Source organism: Thamnophis sirtalis, unplaced genomic scaffold (assembly GCF_051295495.1).
Source record: "Thamnophis sirtalis isolate CommonGarterSnake01/CBP01778 unplaced genomic scaffold, rThaSir2_p1.2 scaffold_10, whole genome shotgun sequence".
Taxonomy (NCBI): Eukaryota; Metazoa; Chordata; class Lepidosauria; order Squamata; family Natricidae; genus Thamnophis; species Thamnophis sirtalis.
Window position 1 is genome coordinate 47,281,997 of NW_028261390.1, and position 23,810 is coordinate 47,305,806.

Consider the following 23,810-nt stretch of genomic DNA (forward strand, 5'->3'; position numbering starts at 1 on the left):
ATCACTTTTAAAGCCATTTAAGTTGGTGTCTACAATGTAATGGTGCTATCTACAGCTTCTTATTTTGATTTCTTAAATAGCTAAGCGGCAGTTCTAAAAGCTAAATACAACTAACATGGAAAGAAATAAAATCATTCTGGCTTGCTAAATAAAGGCCCATACTAATGGAATGCATCAGGTGTATTTCATTTTATCAATGGTTCATATTTAGCTAAGCTTGGCTAGAAATAACCCTGATTACTATTCAGTGACATGCAAGGTGGGATGGTGTCTCAAATAGTTTTTTTCTTCTTTAAAATGTTATTTATCAGTAACTGTTACTGATTGATCATCTCTCCAGCTACCAGAGCATGCTTCTTAGCATCTTATATTAGATGACTTGCCTTTAATATTGTACTTGATCACTGAATTAAGTTTTCAAGTCTTCTTCACTGACACTGCTTGTCAATTCCAAATTTTATTTGAATGGCAGATTTCTATGTATATTTGAACCATTGATATGTTTTGAATAGGATGTTGAAGGCTTCCTGAAGTCTTTTGGAAACAATAAAACCTGGCTGTTCCGACAGGCCTGGGGCTAAAGAGCTTTCCCCGCCCCCTCTTCGAATGGTATGGTTGTTGTGTGTTTTAAATTGTGTATTGTTATGTTCGTCTTTTTATCCCCTGTCTGTACCCCCTTCCCTGACTGAATTGTGAGCCGCCCTGAGTCCCCTTCGGGGAAAGGGGCAGCATATAAATGTAATAAATCCAAATCCAAATATTCTCAATTTATTAATGTGATGAGAAAAAAGATGGTGAACTGAAAGTATCATTTATGCAGTATCGTTTATATCAGTGGTCCCCAACCTTTTTATCGCCGCGGACCAGTCAGCCTTTGATAATTTTACCGTGGCCCGCTGAGCGCGCGCAGGGGTAGGGGGGCGTTGTTTGCGACGACACATTGATTGTCCTGGGGGAAATAGGGGGTAGGAGTATTAGGTATCTTCACTACCATATATAAAAGGAGATACTATCTTAAATAACAAAGTGGGCCCCCACCTCCAAAATATACTAAAAGAAAAAAGATTCCATGTGCTCAACTAATTTTTTTTAAAATCATCACTATATTATGGACTACAGACATATATACATACATACATATATATATATATATACATACATACATACATACATACATACATACATACATACATGCATATATACATACCGTACGTATGTACGTACGTATATATATAATGTCCAAATAACAGGAAAAGCGCTTCAAGGACCAAAGTATATTCCTTTTTTGCAGCCTTAAGAGAACTCTCGTTTTTTGAGGCTCAGAACCAGGCATTCTCGTGGGCTGCAAAAAGGAAACGCGACCCGGGAGCGCAGCCTCCAAGAGTCCATATCGCCAATAACTACGCATGGGGGGAAAGGAAATGTGTTTTGTGAGGAAGAGAAAGAGCGCGCTTCACCGATGCCCGTTGGCGAAATTTTGGAAGAGAGGCAAGAGACTTCAGGCACCGAGCCCCCACCCCTGGCTGCGGCAACTGGAGCGGGCGGGAGGCAGGGAAGGGGTGGGCAAGACCGCCGCTTTTCCACCGTGCGCTGCCCCCCATCTCCCCTCAAAAGACCCCCCCCCCGCCCTCGGCTGCCCGACGTTCTCTCTCTCTCTCTCTCTCTACCTCTCCCGCCGTTCCATCTCACAAGCCAAGGCCGGGCGGGGAAGCCGCCAGGGCCTCCAAGGGCTCCGCTTCCAGTGCATGGTCCGCCCCCTCCTCGCCTCGCTTCCAGGCGAGCCGACTGAGGCGAGAAAGGAGAAAGAGGCGGAGGCGTTCACTGAGGGGACGGCTGACTCGGCGAGGGGGCGGAGGTGGTGTAGTAGCGGGGGATTCTTCCTCCTCGCCACACTTGCTCCTGTGCTTCCGCGCAGCTCCCCCCCTCCAGCGACGGTGCTGCATGAGTGAAGAGTCGGCCGTTGCATGGCCCCCGGCCGCTGCAGCGATCATGGCCCCCGGCCGCTGCGCGGCCCGGTGCCAGGTACTCCACGGCCCGGCACCGGTCCGCGGACCGGGGGTTGGGGACCACTGGTTTATATTATTGTAATGTAAATGATACGCTTCATGTAGTGACTGTTCAAAATTATGACAGCACTGAAAAAGCAAGTTTACAACCAATCTTTAAATTGAAAACTCATGTGGCACCCTTGCGGTTTACATGATTGATATTCAGGCACTTTGCAACTGGCAGGCATTTTACACATTCACATGATCACATTTACATGATCACCATTTGAGGCTTTGCAACTGGTTTGTGACAAGCAGAATCAATTTGTTATTATGATTGGCCTAAATCCTAGGAGACTGTAAACTGACTGAGTAACTCTGGGCCAGTCACTCTCTCTCAGCCCAACCCACCTCACGGGATTGTTGTGTGTGGAAAATAGAAGGAGGAAGGAGAATTATGCATGTTCACCCCTTTGAGTTATTTATAAAAGTGAGTCGAGAAGACTGAGCAAGAGTGAATTGGGAAGGGTGTATGAGAAAGCAGTGTGAATCAGGGAGGGCACAGAAGGGTATGGCATGAACACAGAGGTGTCTAGAGCAGAGTGTGTGGGAGAGGATGTTTATCCTAGTGATTTGCAACCTTCCCTGCCAGCTCCCCAATTAACTTTCTCAGGAGGATGGCAGTGAAGGTTGCAAATAGCAATCATGTGTTTATTGAGTGCATCAATTGATCATAAGTGCAAACTGGTTGCCAGATGCCCAGATTGTGATCACATAACTGCAGGGGTGCTGGGATGGCCAAGGACCAGGGGTAAACCACATTTGTCCAGTGCTATTGCAACTTCAAACAGTCACTGAAAGCATGATTGAAGATTCGATTATGAGTTCTAGTAACATTTTTTGTTGCTTTTTAATATTTCAAATAGCAGTTTTTTCATCATTTGCAATTTCTGTAGGTATCAATAAGGATTTCCCATGTCATCTGATAAACAATTGTGATTCCTTTTTAGGTTGAAAAGCTCACTTTATTCAGATCCGACATTGCCTTTGAGTATGTAGTATGTATTTTGCATCTTGGTTCCAGTATTGAATTTAAGATTGCTGATTACATTTTATGTCATTACAATTAAGATTATGTTCTTAAAGCCACTAGTTTATATATCCTAATTTTCCTATTATCACCTAAACATACAAGCAGTTCTGAAGTGTAAAGTGTTTGTTTTGTAAGTGAGGAAACTGCTAGTAATAACCTGTTTCCCTGAATTTGCTGTTTAATTTGGTTCACATTCTTTTGCTTACAATTCTTTTGTTAGTAGAAACAAAACAGCTCTGAGTATTCACTAATAGTCCAATATACAAAAACAAATGATCCAATATAAACAAATAAATGATCCTGATAAGAATATTAAACTATGTTTTCAAGAGATTCATCCAGTAGATGTCACTGCAAGCATTATATTGGCTACATGGCTTTATAGACTGAGATACAAAATGTATATTGTAACAAAGAAATAAACACTTTCTTTACCTTCTTTTAGCTTCTTCATACTGAAGACTCAATCTGACCTTTTCAGCTAAATTGGCCGTGTTCTTTACACTGACCTGTTGAAAGAATCACCATCTCACAGCATATATCATTAAGAATACATGAAATAATTCGATTTATTTAGCTAAATAAATAGAAACACATTTCAAAACACTAATTGCTGTTTTGTCAGCTCAATGGCTAATTCAAATGTTTTCTAAAAGAATATATGTTTATTACTACTAAATAATCTTAGGATATATTTTAATAGAAGAAGATACAGTTCTATTAAGGCCAACTTTGAACCTCCATTTAATCCCAAGTTGTTGCTTAGCACTTTGAACTCAGAACTTAAGAGATCGATGAAGCTCAAAGGAGGACTTCAATGAGACTGAAATTGTTAAAAACCACATTTAAGTATGGGCTGCTTCTAAGAAAATCCTAGTACAATCATTCACTGAGCCTTTTATGACTCCACCTTAAGAAATAGACCAAAGTTTGGAAAACATTTGTGAATATAAACCTATGGCAATCATTCGAGTCACTGAGAGATATTTTAAAGTGACTAAATTGGACTTTTTAAAATTGGACTTTGGGGTTTGATAATTGTTTTTGGAGAAAAAATAAATAAGGTTCACTTATATTTATATACATCAATATTCAATGAATACATGTCATTTTGTATAAGACCTATTTGACATAATGTTTTAGATCACTTCAAAAATGACTTCAGATTAAATTAAAATGTTTTTGGAATGTGATACCAATAAGGTCTAACAAAACATGGAGGGGAGAGGGAGATGTGGTTAGACTGAATCTCACATTGTTAATCTAAATTTAGGATATCAGGAAGCCAAGAAGGGGAGGGGAGAAGAAGGCATTGAAGGGGAGGGAAGATGTCCAATGAAATTCTTGACTTAAAATAAATAATAGAAGATGATGACGTGTTCCATAGTATAGTAAAGGTTTAGTTCCTTGCGAATAAGAAAAAAAATGCAAGTTTTTAATATGACTGTTATATCTACTTTGCCAAATTAAAACCAACTTGGATTACAATTAATATTCTAGAATAAAATTTATGTCTGAGAAAACACAAGGAAAAAAATTACAAACCAAAAAATTCTATTCTAGTTCTGCTTATTAATGATAATGACATGGGTACGATTTGTAGATAAACCACATTCCAAATATCCTATCTAGAAAATCTGACACCATCCCTATCACTTGGTAGAATTTCTGCAGGGCAAAGAAAGGAGTGCCTTTTGAGAGTGAAATATGAAAGGCATTCTCTACAATGTTCTTGAGATATTGACTAACATTTGACTTAGATCTTTTCAAGAGTGTTCCATGGTTATTTTTTTTATCCCCACCTTTAAATAATAGGAAAAACATACATCACCAGAAATGTCTGTCTGAGACCCTGCATCCAAAGTTTGCTTGGAGAGAGACTGTTGGGAATGTCCAAGGCTGCATCTCAAGTCTGATTCTGATTGGGCAATAGTTTGACCAAGAAGGAATCTTTCTCTCAACTTTGCAAGGCTCTGAGAACAACAACATCACATCATTGCAGCTTTGTTGTTACAAAAATACAATAACACACAGCAAGAAATGTGAAGGCAAGAGAAAGACAGAACAGTTTAGAAAGGAATATCCTATAATTGTTCATCAACATTTACCATATCTATTGTGAAAGACAACTTGGTGCGTGAATTCTCCTCTCTGTCTCTCAAACAAGTTATTTCAAAAGGCATGATGAGAAACTTTAGTTAAGCATGGAGTGGGATTCCACCAGGGAGATTCAGGCAAACTGGTAGCTCCGGCGATCAGCTGGGAGTGAACCAACAATCAAATGGGTCCACCCACCCGTGCGCTTTACTGACCTATATCTTCTCAGCTGATTCGCGCAGCAGAACAGATTGCTGCGCCTCAGCTATGTTACTCCCCAGCCGTAATGCGGAAGGTAAGTTTTCTTAAAACTGCACACATGCGGAGAGTGTGCGTCAGGCACGTGTGCACACGGAGTGCACAAGTGTGTGACACACAATCACCAAACCGGTTGTTAAACCGGCAGGATCCCACCACTGAGTTAGCTATGTCAGTACTAACTTGTAATGGCTTCCAAAGCCTGGATATGAAAATGGCAATTAGCAAACATTTTACAAGGCAAAAAGATCTGCTCATAACTCTGTATTCAATAAAGCAACACAGTCAAAATACCCCTACCCTATCAAATGTATGGGAGATACTAAAATACACATATCCCATTTCCAAGATCCAGTTCTGTAACTTAATCTCTCTCTTTTTTTCTTTTATACAAATTTAGTAAGATCTTAAATACTACCTCTCTTACTTATTATGATGGTTCATAGGGCCTAATGTACCCTTATTCCCAAAAGACCACCACTACAAATGCTGAACAAAAATGATATAAATACCTTCATTAAATCTTGCTTTTCTTTTTCACCAGAGCTTATAGCTTTTTGGATAGACTTCAATTCATTCATAATAGCTTTGGCTTCACTTAACTCATATCCATTCTGGCCTCCAGACATTTTTTGGTCAATTCTGTAAAATAGTACATTGATAATAACTCTAAAAAAAGTGTTGTTCCTGGCATTTAGAAGAATATCCTATTGAGGGAAAGGGAAACAGGCAATTCTAATATTACCTTCCATAAATAGCGACTGCTTTCAATCAAAATATAGGAGCATCAGAAAGTACTTTAATCTTAGTAATACCATATTTCCAAATTCTATCCCTACTAATAGATAGGTGGGAATAGAGATCTTTGGCAAACTGACAGCACAAAGCTTCAAATCACCCAGAAATTAAAGTTACATTCTTATATGTAGCTCTCTAAGAAAAAGCCTTTTTAATCCCAGTGAATTTTGCTTCTGAGGAAATAACATAGCATTGCACAAGTTTAATAAAGTTCATAGTGTGTATCTAACTAAGTTGGTCAAATGCCTATGCTGCAATATAGGTACAGTATCAACTTTTTTCCCCTTAAAGGAAGAAAATATTTGTTATTATTCATAGATTTGACTTCTTAGGGTTCCTTTGTATTAAATTACCTGATATTTTATAATTAAAACAATATTATGAAGTCAAAATGTATCAGAGAAGTATGAACAAATGTAAATGTTCAATCTTCTTTTCCTACTTTTACCTTTCCGTAGACTAAAAAGCTGAATCAGATTCCATTTTCATTTAAATATTACAGGTAAACAAGAAGCCATGTACATACATACATGCATACATACACCTGTATCTATATCTGCCTAAAATATATTCTACATTGTAAGATAGATAAATGGAGGTTTTGAAATTAGAAATGATTATAACCCCCGTAATGTGATTTTTAATTTGTTAGACCAATTTATAACACATATAGTAATCTATGATTTTTTAAACTTATCATTTCCTGGCCTGCTTCCCACAAAATACTAAATCAAACTGAGTAACTTAAACTAAGATCTCCTCCCAAAATTAAATGCTAGTATTACTGCGTAGATTAGACTTTAGTATCTCTAGTGTAACGTATCTTCTTCAAAGGATAAAAGCAAAAAGTGTTTTACATATTACTGATCAATTATTTTAAAGTATTCATCTGCATCTACACCATAGATGTTTTAAAATTGGGTCCCAGAGACACAATTTTCAAAAATACTTGGAATTTTAAAAGATTGGTTTTTAAAATTTACAATAAATATCTCTATTCATCACCAAGAGGGATCCGATAAAAATTAACTTCAATAACTATCTTTAAAAGTGGAATTAAGCAAGAAAAACAGCAGTCCAATAAAAAAAAATTATGTGCTTCAATAAAATAAATAATAAAAAGAAAACAGCATCACTAAAGGAATGTTATGTGTGAAAGACCAGGTTCATATGTGAAGGTTCAATTTAACTGATTTATTGCTAAAAGCCCACACACAGGAATCTTCTCAACTAATGTTCAGCACTTGGTTAGAGTTAGATAAGGGTCAATGGTAGTAAAGGGGGGGGGGGGTTAGACTTAGTTCATTTGTGGCTATATAGGATTTCTAGGCGGATTCCTCTTTTTACCCCTGCCCCTGGTTCTGTCATTCCTTTTCCGACACCAGCCTCCCCTTCAAAAATAGTCTCCCCCTTTTTCCATGGCATCATTCTGCTTCCCCTGGATATGCCTACTGAAGCTGGTTAATCCTTTCAGCTACAAAGTCCTCACATGGTGAAGCTGGCAGCTTGGTCAGAAAATGGTGAAAATGCTGAATCAAATCTGGGGGCATAGACATACCTGGCATTGTCCCAGTTCATTGAGATTCTGAATACCTTTTCAAAATGGATCATATACTGTGTGCTTTTGCTACTTGCCTAGAATCTTGGATTTCTTATACTTGGTATTCATTTTCTCCTTTCACAATTACAAACGATGAGTGGGTCCTGGGAGCATAAGGTGCTAGGGGGGTTATCTTTGACCAACAAGGATCAGTGGGAAAAACTGGATGCACTTTCATGGAGGGTGATATCTGCCAATTAAATGCTTCAGGACTGATCTGCTAGATGACCTTGAAGGGTCCCAGAAATTTAGCATCCAGTTTCTTAGATGGTCTTGTTCAGATAGATAGAGAGCCAGACTTGGCTTCTTCAGCTCTCAGTGGCCCTTCCTGTCAATGGATGTCTGCAGGCTTCTTGTATGCCTGCTTCAACTTGTTCTAGCTGCAGTTTCAACAGAGTTTGTGCAGTCAGATGCTCTTGCAAAAATCCACAACTCTGGGATGGACTCTTCCTACTTTGAGTTCTCTGGTAGGATGTGTGCCATACAAGGCTTGAAAGGGGGTCACAGCAATTGATATGTGGAGAGAGTTATATGAAAATTCTGGCAACAGCAGTAATGACAACCAGTTATCTTGGCTGTAGCTGCAGTAACATCTTAAACATTGCTGGAGAGTTGGTTTGTTTTCTCTGCCTTGCCATTCATTCCAGAGTAGTGGGATGAAGACAAGATAACCTGAACATGCAAAAGTGGGAACAGTGCCCTCAAAAATTTGGAAGCAAGTTGACTTCCTCTAGTGAAGACTACTCTAGAGACTTTGCCTTTATATCAATAGATGTCATTCAAAAAGAGTTGAGCTGTTTCCTTGGCAGTAAGCAACCCTTTACAAGGGATGAAGTGAACCATTTTTGTGAAAAGATCCATTATGACTAGTATGGCTGTTTAGCTGTGGACTGAGGGTAAACCAACGGGAGTTGGGCATAGTTCATTTGTGGCTACATAGTGATTTTAGGATGATCCCTCTTTTCACTTTTCCCTCAGGCTCGGCTACTCCTTCTTCTATAAGAAGGAATGCCATGGTTTTATTTTTTCCAATATAATCTATCATTTTTACTTACCAAGTTATATTTTCCAAGAAAAAGATTCACAAATAGTTTAAAACTTGAAAGTGCTTACATATAATCTTAAAAAGGATTTTGCACTGAAAATAAAATCTTTTTTTAACTTTATTATGGGCTTCCAGTTAAAAAAAAAATACTCAGGAATTAGCTTAGAGCAAAATTATCCACATAATTTGACGTGTTAAATTTCATTACAGAAAAGAGCCTTTGCACTGTAATACAGGAAACAGAGATGACGATTTGTTGTGTAAACAGGAGATTAAAACATTATCAGTTAAATGACATATATGGTAGAGATTAGTTTACCTATCCCAAACTAGAGAAAAGAAGGAAAAAGACACTAGTCCAAAGCTTGTAACACTAAACCAGAATTTAACATTATGTTAAGCATGATCTACACCTGGATTCTACTTAAATATGCTATTGACAGCAGGGTATTTACTTCCTAATCGTGTTTGATTTTTGCTGCATTATCATCCAACCTGGATTAACTGCACATAAAAACAAGTGATATGAATCAAAACTTTTTCAGCATGCTGCAGTTTTTGCTTGTTATTGCTTCAAAGTATTACATTTTAAGTTGCAACTACTTTTATAACAGATATGGCAGAAATGAATAAAGGGTCTTTCCAATATAAAATGTAGTCTGACTCCCTGTTTTCAATAAATAGAATTAGTGCTAGTCATAAACTGACAGCCACAATTTTCATAACAAATGTTCATTGTTTATTTGTTGTACACTGCTGAATGTTTCCCAAACTTGCTTGGTTTCCTAATGAAATTACTTGCAAGCAAGTTGGTTTTGAAACAACATTTCATTTTACATTAATGTAACACAACCAGTGTTTTGGACTAACTTTAATTTTAATAGAAGCAGAAATTCTAAAGCTTTAGGTATATTTCCTTTGCTTTAAAAGAAAAAGCAAATGGGGAATAAAATATACCAGCATTTTTTTATTATCTCCAACATTCATTTAAATTTTATTCTATGGTTGGGAATTGTTTAAACTTTAATTCTATTTAATTTCATATTTTAAGATCATTTGGTATAGTAATGGGGATTACAGGGAGATTTAAATTCTTAACCATTTTTTTAAAATAAAAAAGGACCACTTGCAAGAAATCTGCTCAACTTTCTTTTAAGTACATTTATTTTGCACTGGGTATTCTGTAATATTCCATCGGAGTTAATATAGCTGCTATTTATTTGCCACCCAGCCAATTTAGATGATTGACTTTTCCTTTTGGGCAAGGCAGTCTTCAAATAGATATTCATATTATGCTTGTCTAAACTTTGCCAAACACAAGTAGAGTGAGCAGGCACTTAGGGAATGCAAAGATCAGTGGAGCAAAAAGAACACGGGATTTCTCCAATTTCTGATTTATTTCAGCCCCATCTTTCTTCTGTTTCAACCTTCTCACTGAAGCTTGTCCTTTTCCATGACAGTTAAATATTCAGTAAAGGTCTAATTATACTTAAAGGGCGCATGGCGCCAAATAACCAGCCTACAATACTGCTCCTCCTGTCTATTTTTGACTGCTTTTTTGCTTTTCTCCATCACATAAGTGGCAGACAGGGACCTATTCAATTCTTCCACTTTTTACACCTTTTAAACAGGTTTCTGCTTTTTTTTTTTTTTTTTTAATAACAGGGCATTCTAAAGATGCTTAGATTTTCTATAGGCAATTTGTTGTAGATTTTTCTCACCTATTTCAAGAGAATAATTATTCTATTTGATTTAGTTATAATTAATGGGATGAGTTAAGTCAATTTCAATTATTTTTTTATACTCACTGTTGCAATGTTTCATAGCCTTGCTCCTTATATAATAATTCTTGCTTCATCTGCAAGAGTTCCCTCTTCAATTTTTTAACCTTGCATGTAAAAATAAAAGTTTAAGACATTGCTTTTATGACATTGCAGATAATGTAAAATAGTTTAGAATAATTAGCACCTTTAAACATGAACAATAAATAATACCTGGTGTCTCAAATTGTCCTTGTTCCTGTTTTTTAAATACTACCACCATACATGTAAGACAGTTGTGGGTTTCAATTTCATTTACTACTGGTTCGCTCGTGCATGCACGCGTATTGAACGCTTCTGCACATGTGCATAAGTGTCCGGGTGGGTGGGCAAAACCTACCGCCGCCGCCAATACCGGGTTCACGTGATCCGGGCCGAACCAGGAGCAACCCACCACTGACGTAAGACCATGCAAAACTGATTTTACCACATGATATTATGTGGAAAAAAATGTTTTTCTTTCACGTTCCTGCTGACTTGATTCAACACTTGATTCGACTTGATTTATAATGTTAAAATGATCCACAGCTATAGATGGTATCATAGGGCAGGAAAGCTCTTCCCTTTAACTCAGGGTGTCCAATCTTAGCAATTTTAAGACTTGTGAACTTCAAATCCTAGAATTCTGGGATTTGAAATTCACAACTCTTAAAAGTTGCCAAGGTTAGACACCTCTGCTTTAACTCCTTTTCTGTAACTATACCTGCCCTGTGGAACAGCATCCTCCCTTCCAAGATACCAGTGCCCCAATCCTCTTCTTTTTTTGTAATACTCTGAAGACCTGTTTTCCCAGGTGTTTGGGCCAAGAGGGTAGGTGAGCTCCCCTGGTGAAGTCAGTTTTGTTGTTGTTGTTTTGAGGGTTGTTGTTTTAAAAAGGAAATGAAGGGTTGTATTCTGTAATGGTGGCTTTAATCTTTGTACACTGCACAAAGTCACTGTTGTGAGACAGTTAGCTTTATAAATCATTCAAATGAATAAATAAACCCTTCTTAACTAAATCTTCAGGACTATTCTTCTCTCTGCAGGATTTTTTTACATAAGAGAAGACTGACAGCAACCACTGACTCTAAATAAAAAAAGGAGAAAATCCTTTAAATAGGAAAAAAAAATGTGCTTCAACATGGAGAAAAAAATAAGCGGTCCAAGAAGAACAACAAGTACATATCATGTGATTGGATGTATGTACTAAAATTGCGAGGGAACTATTTTGAATCCTGTCCCACATATTGTATATGTACATTATGGTTTAGACATTCTACTAAACATATTGTATCTTAAAACACTAGTAATCTCAAAGATTTAAATATTTAGTCAATCAGTAGTCCAGCATTTTTTTATTGCTATTTCTATCACATTCTAATTCATTTACCAGCAGCCAGCAGTCAGCCATTCTAAACCAGATAGCTACATATATAACTAATGTTCTTATTAAGTTCTAATAAACATGATGAGCATTTCAAAATAAATGCTTTTATAGGTCAGTGTTTTCTCCACCAGACATACATAGATTGGACATGAACGCTGCCTCTAGATGTGCCTATTAGTGTCAGAATTCATTTCTACAGAAAAAAGACTATTACCACTGTGGATATGTTAATGCTTACTAATATTGTGAAAATTAACTATTCATAAATAATTAAATAGTCTGAAAATAATTCTTCATATATGTGTACCACTGTTCAGCTCTGAACGCTGGCATAACTTGTGTTTCAATAAAGTCAGCACCACTACCGCATGTAAATAAACCATTGTTAGCATTTGCTGAACACCAAGGAATTCTATTGTCCTAATGTTCATGACAAGCATCTGGTATAAGAGATATGCTGGATTAAAAGATGTATCTTTATTTGGATAACATCATTTACCATGAAATTCATATTCGCTTGCTAAGTTAACTTGTCAATGCCTGTGTGTCTAAGGAAGCTATTCTTATTCAAAAGAGGACTTATCATCAATGTAGCCATAGGGAGATAGCTTAAGAGAAAAAGAGCACAAATAAGATCAGGGGAGAGGAAAGGAGTTTGCAGGGAAACAGAATCTATAAAAAGAACAAAAAATCCAAATCGGCACACTAGACAATGTTCATTTCAAAACATAAATCCTTAAGCAGATATCTTTGGTTTAATACTTATCTCCATATGTTGATCGTGAACAAGTCCTAAAGCAAATATTACTTTAAAAATTATTAGCACCACAAATGTCCACAAAAATATAGGCTTGTATATGTAGACTATTAGAAAACAATTTAGTTGAGTTATTGGGAGATTTCAAAGCATCCTTACCCTTAATCTTGTAGTGGAGATTTCTGCTTTCAGAATATCAGGATCATACTTTGTGCTGGAAGAGGAGCTTGAGAAAACTTATTAGGGGAATAAGGGGAAAAAGACAATGAATCATTTGGGAGATCATTTTATGTTTCAATTCCCTAAAATATTCAAAACAGCAGTGGAACACAGTTATAAAAAGCGAAATAAAAGATTGGTTACTATATTGCAATGAAAACTACAAAATGTAAGGAGCAAAGTATTTTCACTTATCATTTGGATAGCATTATTTGTTTATTACTTTTATTTACTCATTTTCTCCAAGAGCTATTAGTGGAGTGTGTACCTACTTTTATTCCCATAAAGCAACCCTTGAAGTAAGATGAACTAAAAGATAGGCTCAGATTAATTCAGTGACAACTACAGCTGAAGGAAGCCTTGAACTTAGGTGTATTTTCTAAATTTAGCATTAACCAAAACAATACACTTTCATTGATGCATTTCATCCAACTTCATTTTCAGAAGGCCTCCTTGTTCATGGGAAGGCATTAACAGAAAAATTCAGCATACCAGAACAAATAATTACTTCTGCAAGTAGAAGATATGTATTTATAGCACAGGAATGGACATTTGTTTAGAATTATGATGGTAAATCAGGACTAACTTATGTGTGATTCTAAATCTTCATTATATTCATGAACTTGAGTGAAATTAGGCACAAAGAGCCAAAATCCATCCTCCTGATCCCATTCCTTTTTTTTTTTCAAGGAGACAAAGGTAAATTACTGTCCACTCTACAGTAGTTCTCCTTGTCATATGAAGTGTGATAACATGTAGGATAAAGTCAGAAGTGCTGGGCTCCCACTTGTCATATGGAATTTTTCCAAAATTCTTCTGGAAAAATGTGCAAAAATGCTGAAATCTTTCTGGGTAAGCTAGATGAAGTACCACACCTAAATGTACAGCTTTGCTTGTCACTGCCACTTAGCGTTTTCTCACATGCTTATACATGTTCTAGCTACAGATGTTTGTATTTATGATTATAGCAAACTTAACTGCATGGCACTTTTCTCCTTTTAAAAAGACTCAGAGTAGCTAAGATATATTTGCCCTTAAAGATTCTTTGGCTTGGGCACTTTCAACATGCATTCTGACTGATAAGAATTTGGAAGATTTTCATTTAAGGATCTCATTTAAGGACCACAGTCAGAATGTTGTACCAGAAAGTGTTGTACTCAGATTTGGCTGAGGGTCTCTATAAATGCCCTGCAATGTCCACTAATTCAATATATAAAATCAACAGAGTCTATAGTGTTTATAGTATAAGGCTTCTGGGAAACTTCCTAAGCAAACCTTTGATACAAGTAGTCCTCGACTTACAACCATACAATCAATTATTGTTCAAAGTTACAAAAGTGCTGAAAAATGGACTTAGGACCTATGCCCAAGTTACAGCTGTTATACTGTGCTTGTAGTCATATGATCAAACTTCAGGCACTGAGCAGCCTGCCCATACTTACAACTGCAGAGGTACTACAATACCCTACCTGCCTCTCTCTTATACCCTGCCTTACAACAGGGATTGTCATCATAAATTATTGTGACAATTATATGACATTTTGCTTTACAACTGCATCACTTTGTGAAAGAAACTCCAGTCCCAACTGTGGTTGCAACTGTATAATGTCTCCTGTTAATTCACTATTACCCTGAAACTGGCCTGCACTGGATATCTGCTTCTCCAATCAAACATTAATAAAATTGTAGACTTTGACATTACATTAGTTTGCAATCTCAGGATTAGTTTCTGGAGGCTGTTTTCCAGAGCTGGTCAAAACCATTTTTCTTTTAAATCAGCATTACTTCTACCCCAATATCTGATCTCAGATCTGGGTGCTTCCAACCTTTCACCTACATGGTGAAATAACTCTTTGTACAGGTAATCCTCAAATTACAACTGGTGGTTTAATGACCATTCCTACTCATGATAGTCTTGGAATAGGTGCTTCATGGTCCATAAAGCACTTGTAGCTATGGTAAAACCTTGTGCCAGGCACACTCCCATCACATCAGAGGTGGGTTGCTGCTGGTTCGGCCCAGATCTGCCGAACCGGTAATAATGGCAGCGGGAGGCTCTGCCCACCTGCCTGGAAGCTTCTGTGCATGTGAAGCATCGCGCAAGTTCAGGAGAACACCCAAACCAGTAGTAAAGACATTGGCAACCTACCTCTGTATCACATGACCACACGGCATGCTTGGCCATCTGCTTGTATTTACAACTGGTTGCCAAGTGCCCTTGCAATCATGTGATCACCATTTGCAATCTTCTCTTCCGGTTTTCCCCAAAAGTAAATAGGGAAGTGGAGGAAATGTTGGATTTAAGATATGTTCCCCCAATGAATCAAGGGATTTTCCCTCCCCTCCATGCAGAGAAAAATGCTGACAAATGACAACATTTTACCCATCCAGAGGAGAAAACTCAAGTGACTACCAGCATTTCTATAAAGACCAGTTGCAGTTTTTCTTGGATCAGGATTCCCTGCCCTTAGTCATTCAGATTCTAATCATCTCACGGTTGGACTATTGCAATACACTCTATATGGGGCTACTCTTAAAGAGTATTCAGAAGTGAGAGTGCAGTGTGTGGGCAGTTGTGGCGCTCCAAGAATGCTCTATATAACACCACTGCTCTGTGAGCTGTATAGTCTGCTGGTCTGATTCCATATGCAATTCAAGATGCTGGTAATCATCTTTAAAGCCTTTCACGGTATGGATCCAACCTACTTGAGGGACCATCTCATCCCACTGGGATTGGCCTATTCCACCTGTGCTGGCAGAGGAGGCATGCTGTGAGCCCCATTGGCCCAATTATGATGGCTGGTGGAGTCGAGGAGAAGGGCCTTCTCTGTCATTGCATCTGCCCACTGGAACATCTTACCTCCTAGAGTGAGGTTGGTTCACTCCAATTGTCCTGACCTTCTGTAAGAGCCTAAAGACCTGACTCTGCCACAATTAGCTTGGGGCTCCAACAGTGAGCACCACAGTAGATGTGGTTGATTAACATGAGATCCCACCTCCCTACCATCCTGCTTCCATCCTCCCCATCTTTTAATTGGTCTGCAATGGGTGTTTTTTTTGTATTAACATATTTATATTTTTAGTTTTTATAATTTTTATCTTTTGTGATTGTAAGCTGTCTAGAGTTAACTTGAGGTAAGATGGGCAGCCAATAAAATTTAAAAATAATAAATCAATAAACAGATTTCTGTCCTTTCAGATGGAAAAATGCTAGCTAACACCAGCATTCCTAGCCTTTCAGAATGATGGCATTTGCTCACAGTTTTGCCAGATTAGAGATCTATTCTTCCAGTGTACCAAAGGATTTCCCCTCCTTGGTTTATTGTGCAGGTGAAATCCCTTGGTGTGCTGGAGAAATGGGCCTCAAATCTGATGAAAACACTAGTGAATGCCATAATTCTTGTGACTGTCCTTTCCAATGGAGCAGAGACCATTGGGAAGAGATAGAAGGCTTCTTGGGTGTGGTGGGAGGCCTAGGCACTCCACTTAACAATTGCAAGTAAGAAAGCAGGGAATACAGTCATGGAGTAAAACAGTCATGTAGCATCTCATTTAATGACCATTTTGCTCAACGACTAATATTATGGGCCCAATTGTGGTTGTAATTGGAGGACTACCTGTATGTATTTGATGCAGATAAAGAAATGTTCAAATTCTCTATAAAATTGAACTGGTTAGTAAATGAGAAGCCTCTGATTTACCCTTGCAGAATCAGTTGCTGCAGCTCCCAGGACTGGGATAGCTGGCCACAGTTGTTTCTTGAAGATCACCCAGATCTTTTGAATCGAGAAATGCAAGTTAAAAAACATGAAAAGAGAGAGATAGTATATTTCACATATCATACATATGTCTTTGATACATACGACTTGTATAAGAGCTTGATTTTTCCTTGTAAACATCATTCAGCCGTACATATTCACCCAAGGCAAGAGCCAGCCTCTGCTCTTTCACATGGAAAAGTTCTTTCTTTGTGCTAAGTGCATCTTGAGCTACAGTAAGATAATCTTTTAACATTTTTTCTTGTTCTTGTCGCCATTGCTTTCTTGGATCTTCTATCTGTGTAGTTTCTGCAAAGGTATAACAAGAAAAGCTTCCATTCAGTTAAGCCCCTTAAATCTGTTAAGTGTCAGATTTAAATCTAAAAGAAAAAACCCACTACCCACTTTTATTTTGGTACATGCATAAAGAACAAATTGTTATTAAGTGATAAATAATTATAACTATCAAATACCTTAGGAAAACATTTGTACTTGTCTAAGAGAAAAGAATCATTTTTACTTCTATGTTTTGAGATATATTTTAAGCTGATTCTAAGAGTACAATATCAACTCAGACCAGGCAATAACTAATGCTTTTTTGAGATTTTGTTGTTTCTGATTATTTATAAATAGCTTTATTTCTTGCTCCCTATTTCTTTTCTTTGTTTCTTTTATTAGAATCCTATTTAGGAAAATGAAAGCAGACATTAATAGAGAAAATAAAAGTTTCGTCATTCAACTGTACTGGAGAATGTGTGAATTTATGTAGATAAATTGTCTGTTTACCTTTTGCAAAACTTTCTCAAGATGTTATTATCTACTATTAATGTCAGTACTATTTTTTATTTTTATTTTTAATATATTGTAAAAAGGAATGTCTATTGCTGGTCTATGACCGTAATAAAGGTATATTCTATTCTTCTTTCTCAAGAGTTCATTCAGACTGGAGTCTATCTATGTAAGTCACATCTATATCAATCCAAAATGCATTTTAAGCAGTGGCATAGCTTATGTATAACAGTTGTTTGCCCAAGCAGTTTGAAAGGATCAGAAAGGAGGGACAACTCCATAATCAATCCAGCAACTTTTATTTTGTAATAAGATCAAAACTGCAGGAAATCTAATGTGTGCCTGCACTTCATTTGCTTCATTTGTATTTTCATTTGAAATGAAAATACATGGAAATCAAAATGTTGCCTCCCTTATTGTTGAATAAAATAACAACCGAGGAAAACATTCTGAAACTTTAATGAAAATTTCAAGATTAAAATGCCATGTATTTAGATATTCAGCACTGAATAAAACTTTTAGTAAACTTTAAACAATGCACTATAAACATTGCATTCTTAGATTAAAAATTAATGCCAACTTGTTCAATGTAAACTTAGATTCCAAGTAACACACACACCTATACAATATGAATTTTGTCTTTATCAGTAAATTATAAGAAATACACAGTGTTTCAGTAGGCTCTCCTTTACTCTACTAATCTTTTTTTTAAAAGCTTTAACACCTGGGGAATTTCAGAGAAAGATTCAGATTTCTAACAGATTTCAGTCAGTAAGTTCAATTTCAGCTGATGAAAAGCATTACAGCATATAGCTCTTAGGAGATATTTTACATCTTCACAACTCTCAAGAAGGCATTAATCTAAGCTACTGATTTAAGTTCTTCTCACCCCAATAACATTAGTTACACATCCCCCACAAAGACACTTTTCTCTACTTTTGACTACTTAAATTATCCAGAGCAAACAGTAATTTAAATATGCTACAATAGTCTTTAAACATATGTTTGGTTAGCTTCTGCTGTAGTAGAGAGAGGTCCCTGGTGGTAAAAACTGCCAATAATGCTTGATAGTTCCACTTAATCTTTCTAGTGCTACATTTTGATGTGAATTCAAGAGGCAAATGAAAATAAGACAGTAGCTCTAAAGAGACCGAGAGTAATAATCAGTCTTTTCTTTGTCAATGCTAATAAAATATATTTTAGGCATGCACATTTCTGTGGAAAGGTTCTTCCAAAATTCAAAGAAATAGAGAACAAAAGCACTTGCATTTTTACAGGTTCATAAAAGAAAAGTAAGCCAACTCAACTTTCTAATGTTGACTCCTAAGTGAAATCAAGTGTTCTTCTTTATATAACTAATGTAGGTGTGTGTGTGTGTGTGTGTATAATCATGTGAAAATGAAAATGTATATTTTACAAAAAAAAAGCCAAAATGGAAAAGTCATATGTGAAAAACTAAGTACATCTTATGATTCAATAGAACTACTTTTGGCAGCATTAACTTGGAGTAATCATTTTCTGTATGATTTTATCAGTCTCTCACATCGTTGTGGAGGAATTTTCTTTACAATGTTGCTTCAATTTATTGAGGTTTGTGGGCATTTGTTTATGCACAGCTCTCTCTTTCACAGCATTTCAATAAGGTTGAGATCTGGACTTTAACTGAGCCACTGCAACATCTTGATGCTTTTCTTTTTCAGCCACCCTGTTGTAGATTTGCTGGTATGCTTGGAATCATTGTCTTGTTGTATGACCCAATGTCATGCTTTAGCTGTCAGACAGATGGCCTCACAGTTGACTCTAGGAGTTCCTGGCCAACTCAATGACTGCAAGATGCCCAGGTCCTGTAGCTGCAAAACAAGACCAAATCATCGCTCCTCCACTACCATGCTTGACAATTGGTAGATGTTTGTGTTGATATGTTGTATTGGGTTTTCACAAAGGATGTGATACTGTGACAAACATCTCCACTTTGGTCTCATCTATCCAAAAGATAGTGTTCCAGAAGTCCTGTGGATTGTTCAGATGCAGCTTTGCAAATCTAAGCCCTGCTGCCATGTTCTCTTTAGAGAGAAGAGGCTTTTTCCTGGCAACCCTTCCAAACAAACCATACTTATTCAGTCTTTTTCTAATTGTACTTTCATGTACTTCAACAACTAGAGTCTGTAACTCTTGGATTTTTTGCAATTTCTCTGAGTATTGCATGATCCGACCTTGGGGTGAATTTAATGGGACATCCCTTCCTGGGAAGATTTGCAACAGTCTTGAATGTTTTGCACTTGTGAATAATCATCCTCACTGTAGAACAGAGGTGTCAAACTTGCAACATCACAGCAGCATCATGTGATGTATCGGGACTTTTTTCTCCTTTGCTAAACCGGGCGGGATGTGTGTGTGGACCTAGCATGTGACATATCCAGCCCATCACTCGCAAGCTTGATACCCCTGCTGTAGAACAATGACTTTAAATAAGTTTTAAATGGGCTTACAACTTTTCCAGTGGTGGGTTGTGGGTGGTACACCCCAGTATGGGCGGACCGGTGCCTGCCCGGAGCACCAGGTACCATTCCAGTACGGTTTTATGGAGGCCCCACCCACCTGCCCGAGCTCCTTACCTGTCTTTAAATTCTTTAGTGCTTCCGCACATGCGCAAAGCGCCTGCGCGATGCTCCAGTGAGCAGCTGGACCGTCACGGAGGCCTGCAGAGGCATCACTGGGGGGGTAAGACGCATCGTGTGGAGGATGCCAGGCCCCGTTGCAACCGTACCGGTTGCAATGGGATCCGGAACCCACCACTGAACTCTTCCCAGATTGATGGGCAGCAACAGTTGCTTCTCTAAGATCATTGATGATTTCTTTATTCTTGGTATTATATTAACACGCATCTCAATGTTAGAGACCAGCAAACTCTTAAAACCTCAGCTTTTATAGATGTAGTCACACTTGCTGATAATCAATTGATCAAAGGTACTTGATTAGCAGAACCTGGCTGCCACTTAGCCTCTTCATATCTATGGAAGAGTAAAGATGTATTTAGTTTTTCACACATGGCTTTTCCATTTTGGTTTTCTTTTTGTAAAATAATGATGATATGGTATAATATGTTATGTGTTGTTGTTCATATAAGATTGTATTTACCTACTTTTGAAAACTGCTAAAGACGAGATGGTTTTTACTATGTCCTGATACGTAAAACCAAAGAACTCAAAGTGGATGTAGTTTCATTTTCACATGAAAGTTTGGTAAACTTTTATTAAGTTCTTCGATCAATACGTAAAATAGTGTAATAGCAAACATAAAACACTTGTGTTACTTAATGAAATTCACAATGAAACCTCCACATAACAAAAGCATGTCATAATAATAAACATTTCCTCTACATCAGGGGTGTCAAACAGGTGGTCCGCAGGACAGATGCATCATGCGCAGGCCACGCCCACCCCAGCTCCCAAAGGCAAAAAAGCTTTGTGATATGCCATGTGACATCACATGAAAGTTTGACACCCATGCTCTACATAAATAAGTTTTAGGATTTCCAGGTGCCCCGAAATTCATCTCCTGATTATTCAAATTGAGATACATCTACAGTTCTCTGGTTTCTTTACTGCTCTTGAAATAACAATGAATCCAGATGGCAAGTCTGAATTAGTATCAGAGCCTAATACAGTTTAACTCATCCTGCTGAAAATTGTCTTTCCTTCTTGCTGCAAGTGTTATTTTTCAAAAGAAGAAAAAACAAAACAAAAAAAAGCCCATTCCAGTTTCAATAAGGAGAGAGATTTTGAGGAAGAACAGCAGAGAAGATTGATTGGCATTCCAAGGTCTGTTTTGGATCCCATCTTCCACAAGCAGGATTTTATAACTTAAAAAAACCCCCACAGTTCTACATATCTCTTGTCAGATCTAGTTTAAGGATGAAACCTGACTGCCCAAGACTGATAATAAAATAAAAATAAAAAGATTGCAAGTGCATTCTCCTACTTTATCCTACCACACTTTCTCAAAAGATTCCAGCCCTTTTAATACTAACTTTACATTTATTGATAATGCACATACTATAGTAATTAGAGAGTATCCAACTACAGTTGGAAAATCCCAGCTTCACAAAATTCATAGGAAATATTTGGAACATGCTGCAATAAGAATAAAAATCAATTCATGCACCAATGCCTCCGTAAGTGGCCTTAAGCATTCTGGAATAAAGATAAACAGAAATAGTATTTTCCCTCTGCAATTCATTCCTCTGTCAGAATCTTAGTAGAATTATTCTGATATTGCAAAAAGAAATGATGGGAGTTAAACTTTGAAAGATAAGTTGTATGGAAAATACAACAAAATGTCTCTAGAATTTTCTTATATATTCTTGAAATTTTTAGCTGCTCCCTTAGACTCTTCTGATTAAGCAGTTAAATCTCACATGTCAAGTTAGAACTTGGGCTACTAGGTCAATCTATTAATTCTTTATTTCAGCATAAAAACAAAGCATAACAGAAACAATCTAGGAGCCACACCATACAGATAGCATCAATTTTGATTACTTTCTATTTGTGGGTATGATATACGGCGAGTTTGGTGAGATAGTTAAGGCATTAGTTTAGAAACTGGGAAGCTGTGAGTTCTAGTCCTGCCTGAGGCACAAAGCCATCTGAGTGACCTTGAGAGAGTGACCAGTCACTCTCACAAAGCCCTAAGAAGCAGGCAATGGTGAAGCACTTCTGAAAAATCTTACCCTGAAAACTGAAGCAATTTATCCAGGCACTCACTAGGAATCAACCCTGATTTGAAGGTACAAATATAGTGCATATATCTATATAATATATAGACATAACATACTATTATTAAACAAAAGGGACCTAGAAATTTTGCTTAGAATAACCTACAAGATGAGAGTAAAATTATGGCTTTGTTTAAAACAGTGACATTGTCAGTAACCAAAGTTACATGGCAAAACATACTCAAATGAAGCCAGCTTTGTCTAGTTCTAATAGTTGTAGGATACAATTTAGCAATATCCATGAAGTAGTCCTATTGGTCTGAAAGGAGGATCTGCATGTAAAAAGAATTAATATACCTGGAGTATTTTGATATATGAAGGTAAATGAAACAAACCTGAATTCCTGATAGTAGCTGCAATGGAAAAAAAAAACCCACCACAAGCAGTAGATTCCACACCGCCTGTGCCACAAGGACACATCTGGTTAGTATGGATTATTTTTATACAGCATATGCTTTCTAGCATAGTAGATGGCAGAGCATTAAATTAGAGCCTTTCTTAGCTTGAAAACTGTGATAGAATTTAAATAACCCACAGGTCTGAGTGAAGAAGATCAACTATTTCAGAAAATATGTTCGAGTACTGTAGTTGAGAAAGTTCTAGTTGTTTTTCTGTGTCTAACACAGTGTATGTACATGTATCTTTTTAACTTATTCGTGCCCTAGGAAAAGAAGAGCTTCTCTGGAGTATCCACAGAAGTATCATTTCTCAACAAGATATCTCCTCCATTTAGTACTGAAATTATTTGCTATTGTCAAAGGTGTCAAGTCTAATTCAAAGTAGTTACTATGGAGCTCAGCTGAGCTACAGGAACTGACAGCACATTTTGGTAAAGAATAAATTTAAAGCAGTAGGAATGGATAAGGAACTTCTTCAACATAGTAGAAAGTTTTGATTTTGGCACATTATAGATTACATAGTTTGAGCAAGCACTTCCCTCACCAAAGGCCTGAAAAGCAATTCTATTCTATTTAAAAATCTTTGTTTGCTCATTTTTGTGACTGCTTAATGGCTGGTGGATTCTGGGATGTTTAGCAAATACTAAGACTTTTGTTTTTCATAATTACTAATTTTCTGCCCTTGCAATACATGATAAGGGATCTCAAAATGCATTTTAGCCCAACTGAGGTCTGATACAGAAGAATGACATCACTGGTACACATGCCCTTGAGCTAACATTGGGGGAAAGGTCAGGGCTGTTCTATTGGTCAGCCAAAGAATTAATATAAACACTAAATAATAAAGGTGCCCGTATGCAACCCCGGCTCACTTCCCTTATCGTAGCAATCTGTTTTAGTTAAACGCCCTTGTGGAATAAAATTAATTTTAATATAGAATTTTTAGTATATAAGGAATAATAGGGAATTATCTATCATGGAATTGACCAATTTGTTCCATAGCCTAATTCTCAATATTGAATCAAAGGCAAATCTAAAGTTAATAAAAGC

The 23,810-nt window shown here is 37.1% G+C and overlaps 1 protein-coding gene across 4 annotated transcripts in view; it reads right to left on the reverse strand.

Moving 5' to 3' along the window:
* WWC2 (WW and C2 domain containing 2) overlaps window positions 1–23,810 on the reverse strand; it is a 157,267-nt gene that overhangs the window by 62,426 nt on the left and 71,031 nt on the right. For 3 of the 4 annotated variants that reach the window (XM_087724547.1, XM_014051935.2, XM_014051934.2), the window contains exons 3-8: window positions 16,905–17,108; window positions 12,982–13,058; window positions 10,688–10,767; window positions 5,949–6,078; window positions 4,908–5,054; window positions 3,517–3,590 (exon numbers count right to left, since the gene is read on the reverse strand). In XM_087724547.1, coding sequence (XP_087580673.1) covers window positions 3,517–3,590; window positions 4,908–5,054; window positions 5,949–6,078; window positions 10,688–10,767; window positions 12,982–13,058; window positions 16,905–17,108 — 712 coding nt within the window. Of the gene's footprint in view, window positions 1–3,516; window positions 3,591–4,907; window positions 5,055–5,948; window positions 6,079–10,687; window positions 10,768–12,981; window positions 13,059–16,742; window positions 16,818–16,904; window positions 17,109–23,810 lie in introns of those variants that run through there. The other variant, XM_014051939.2, reaches the window with a different exon arrangement.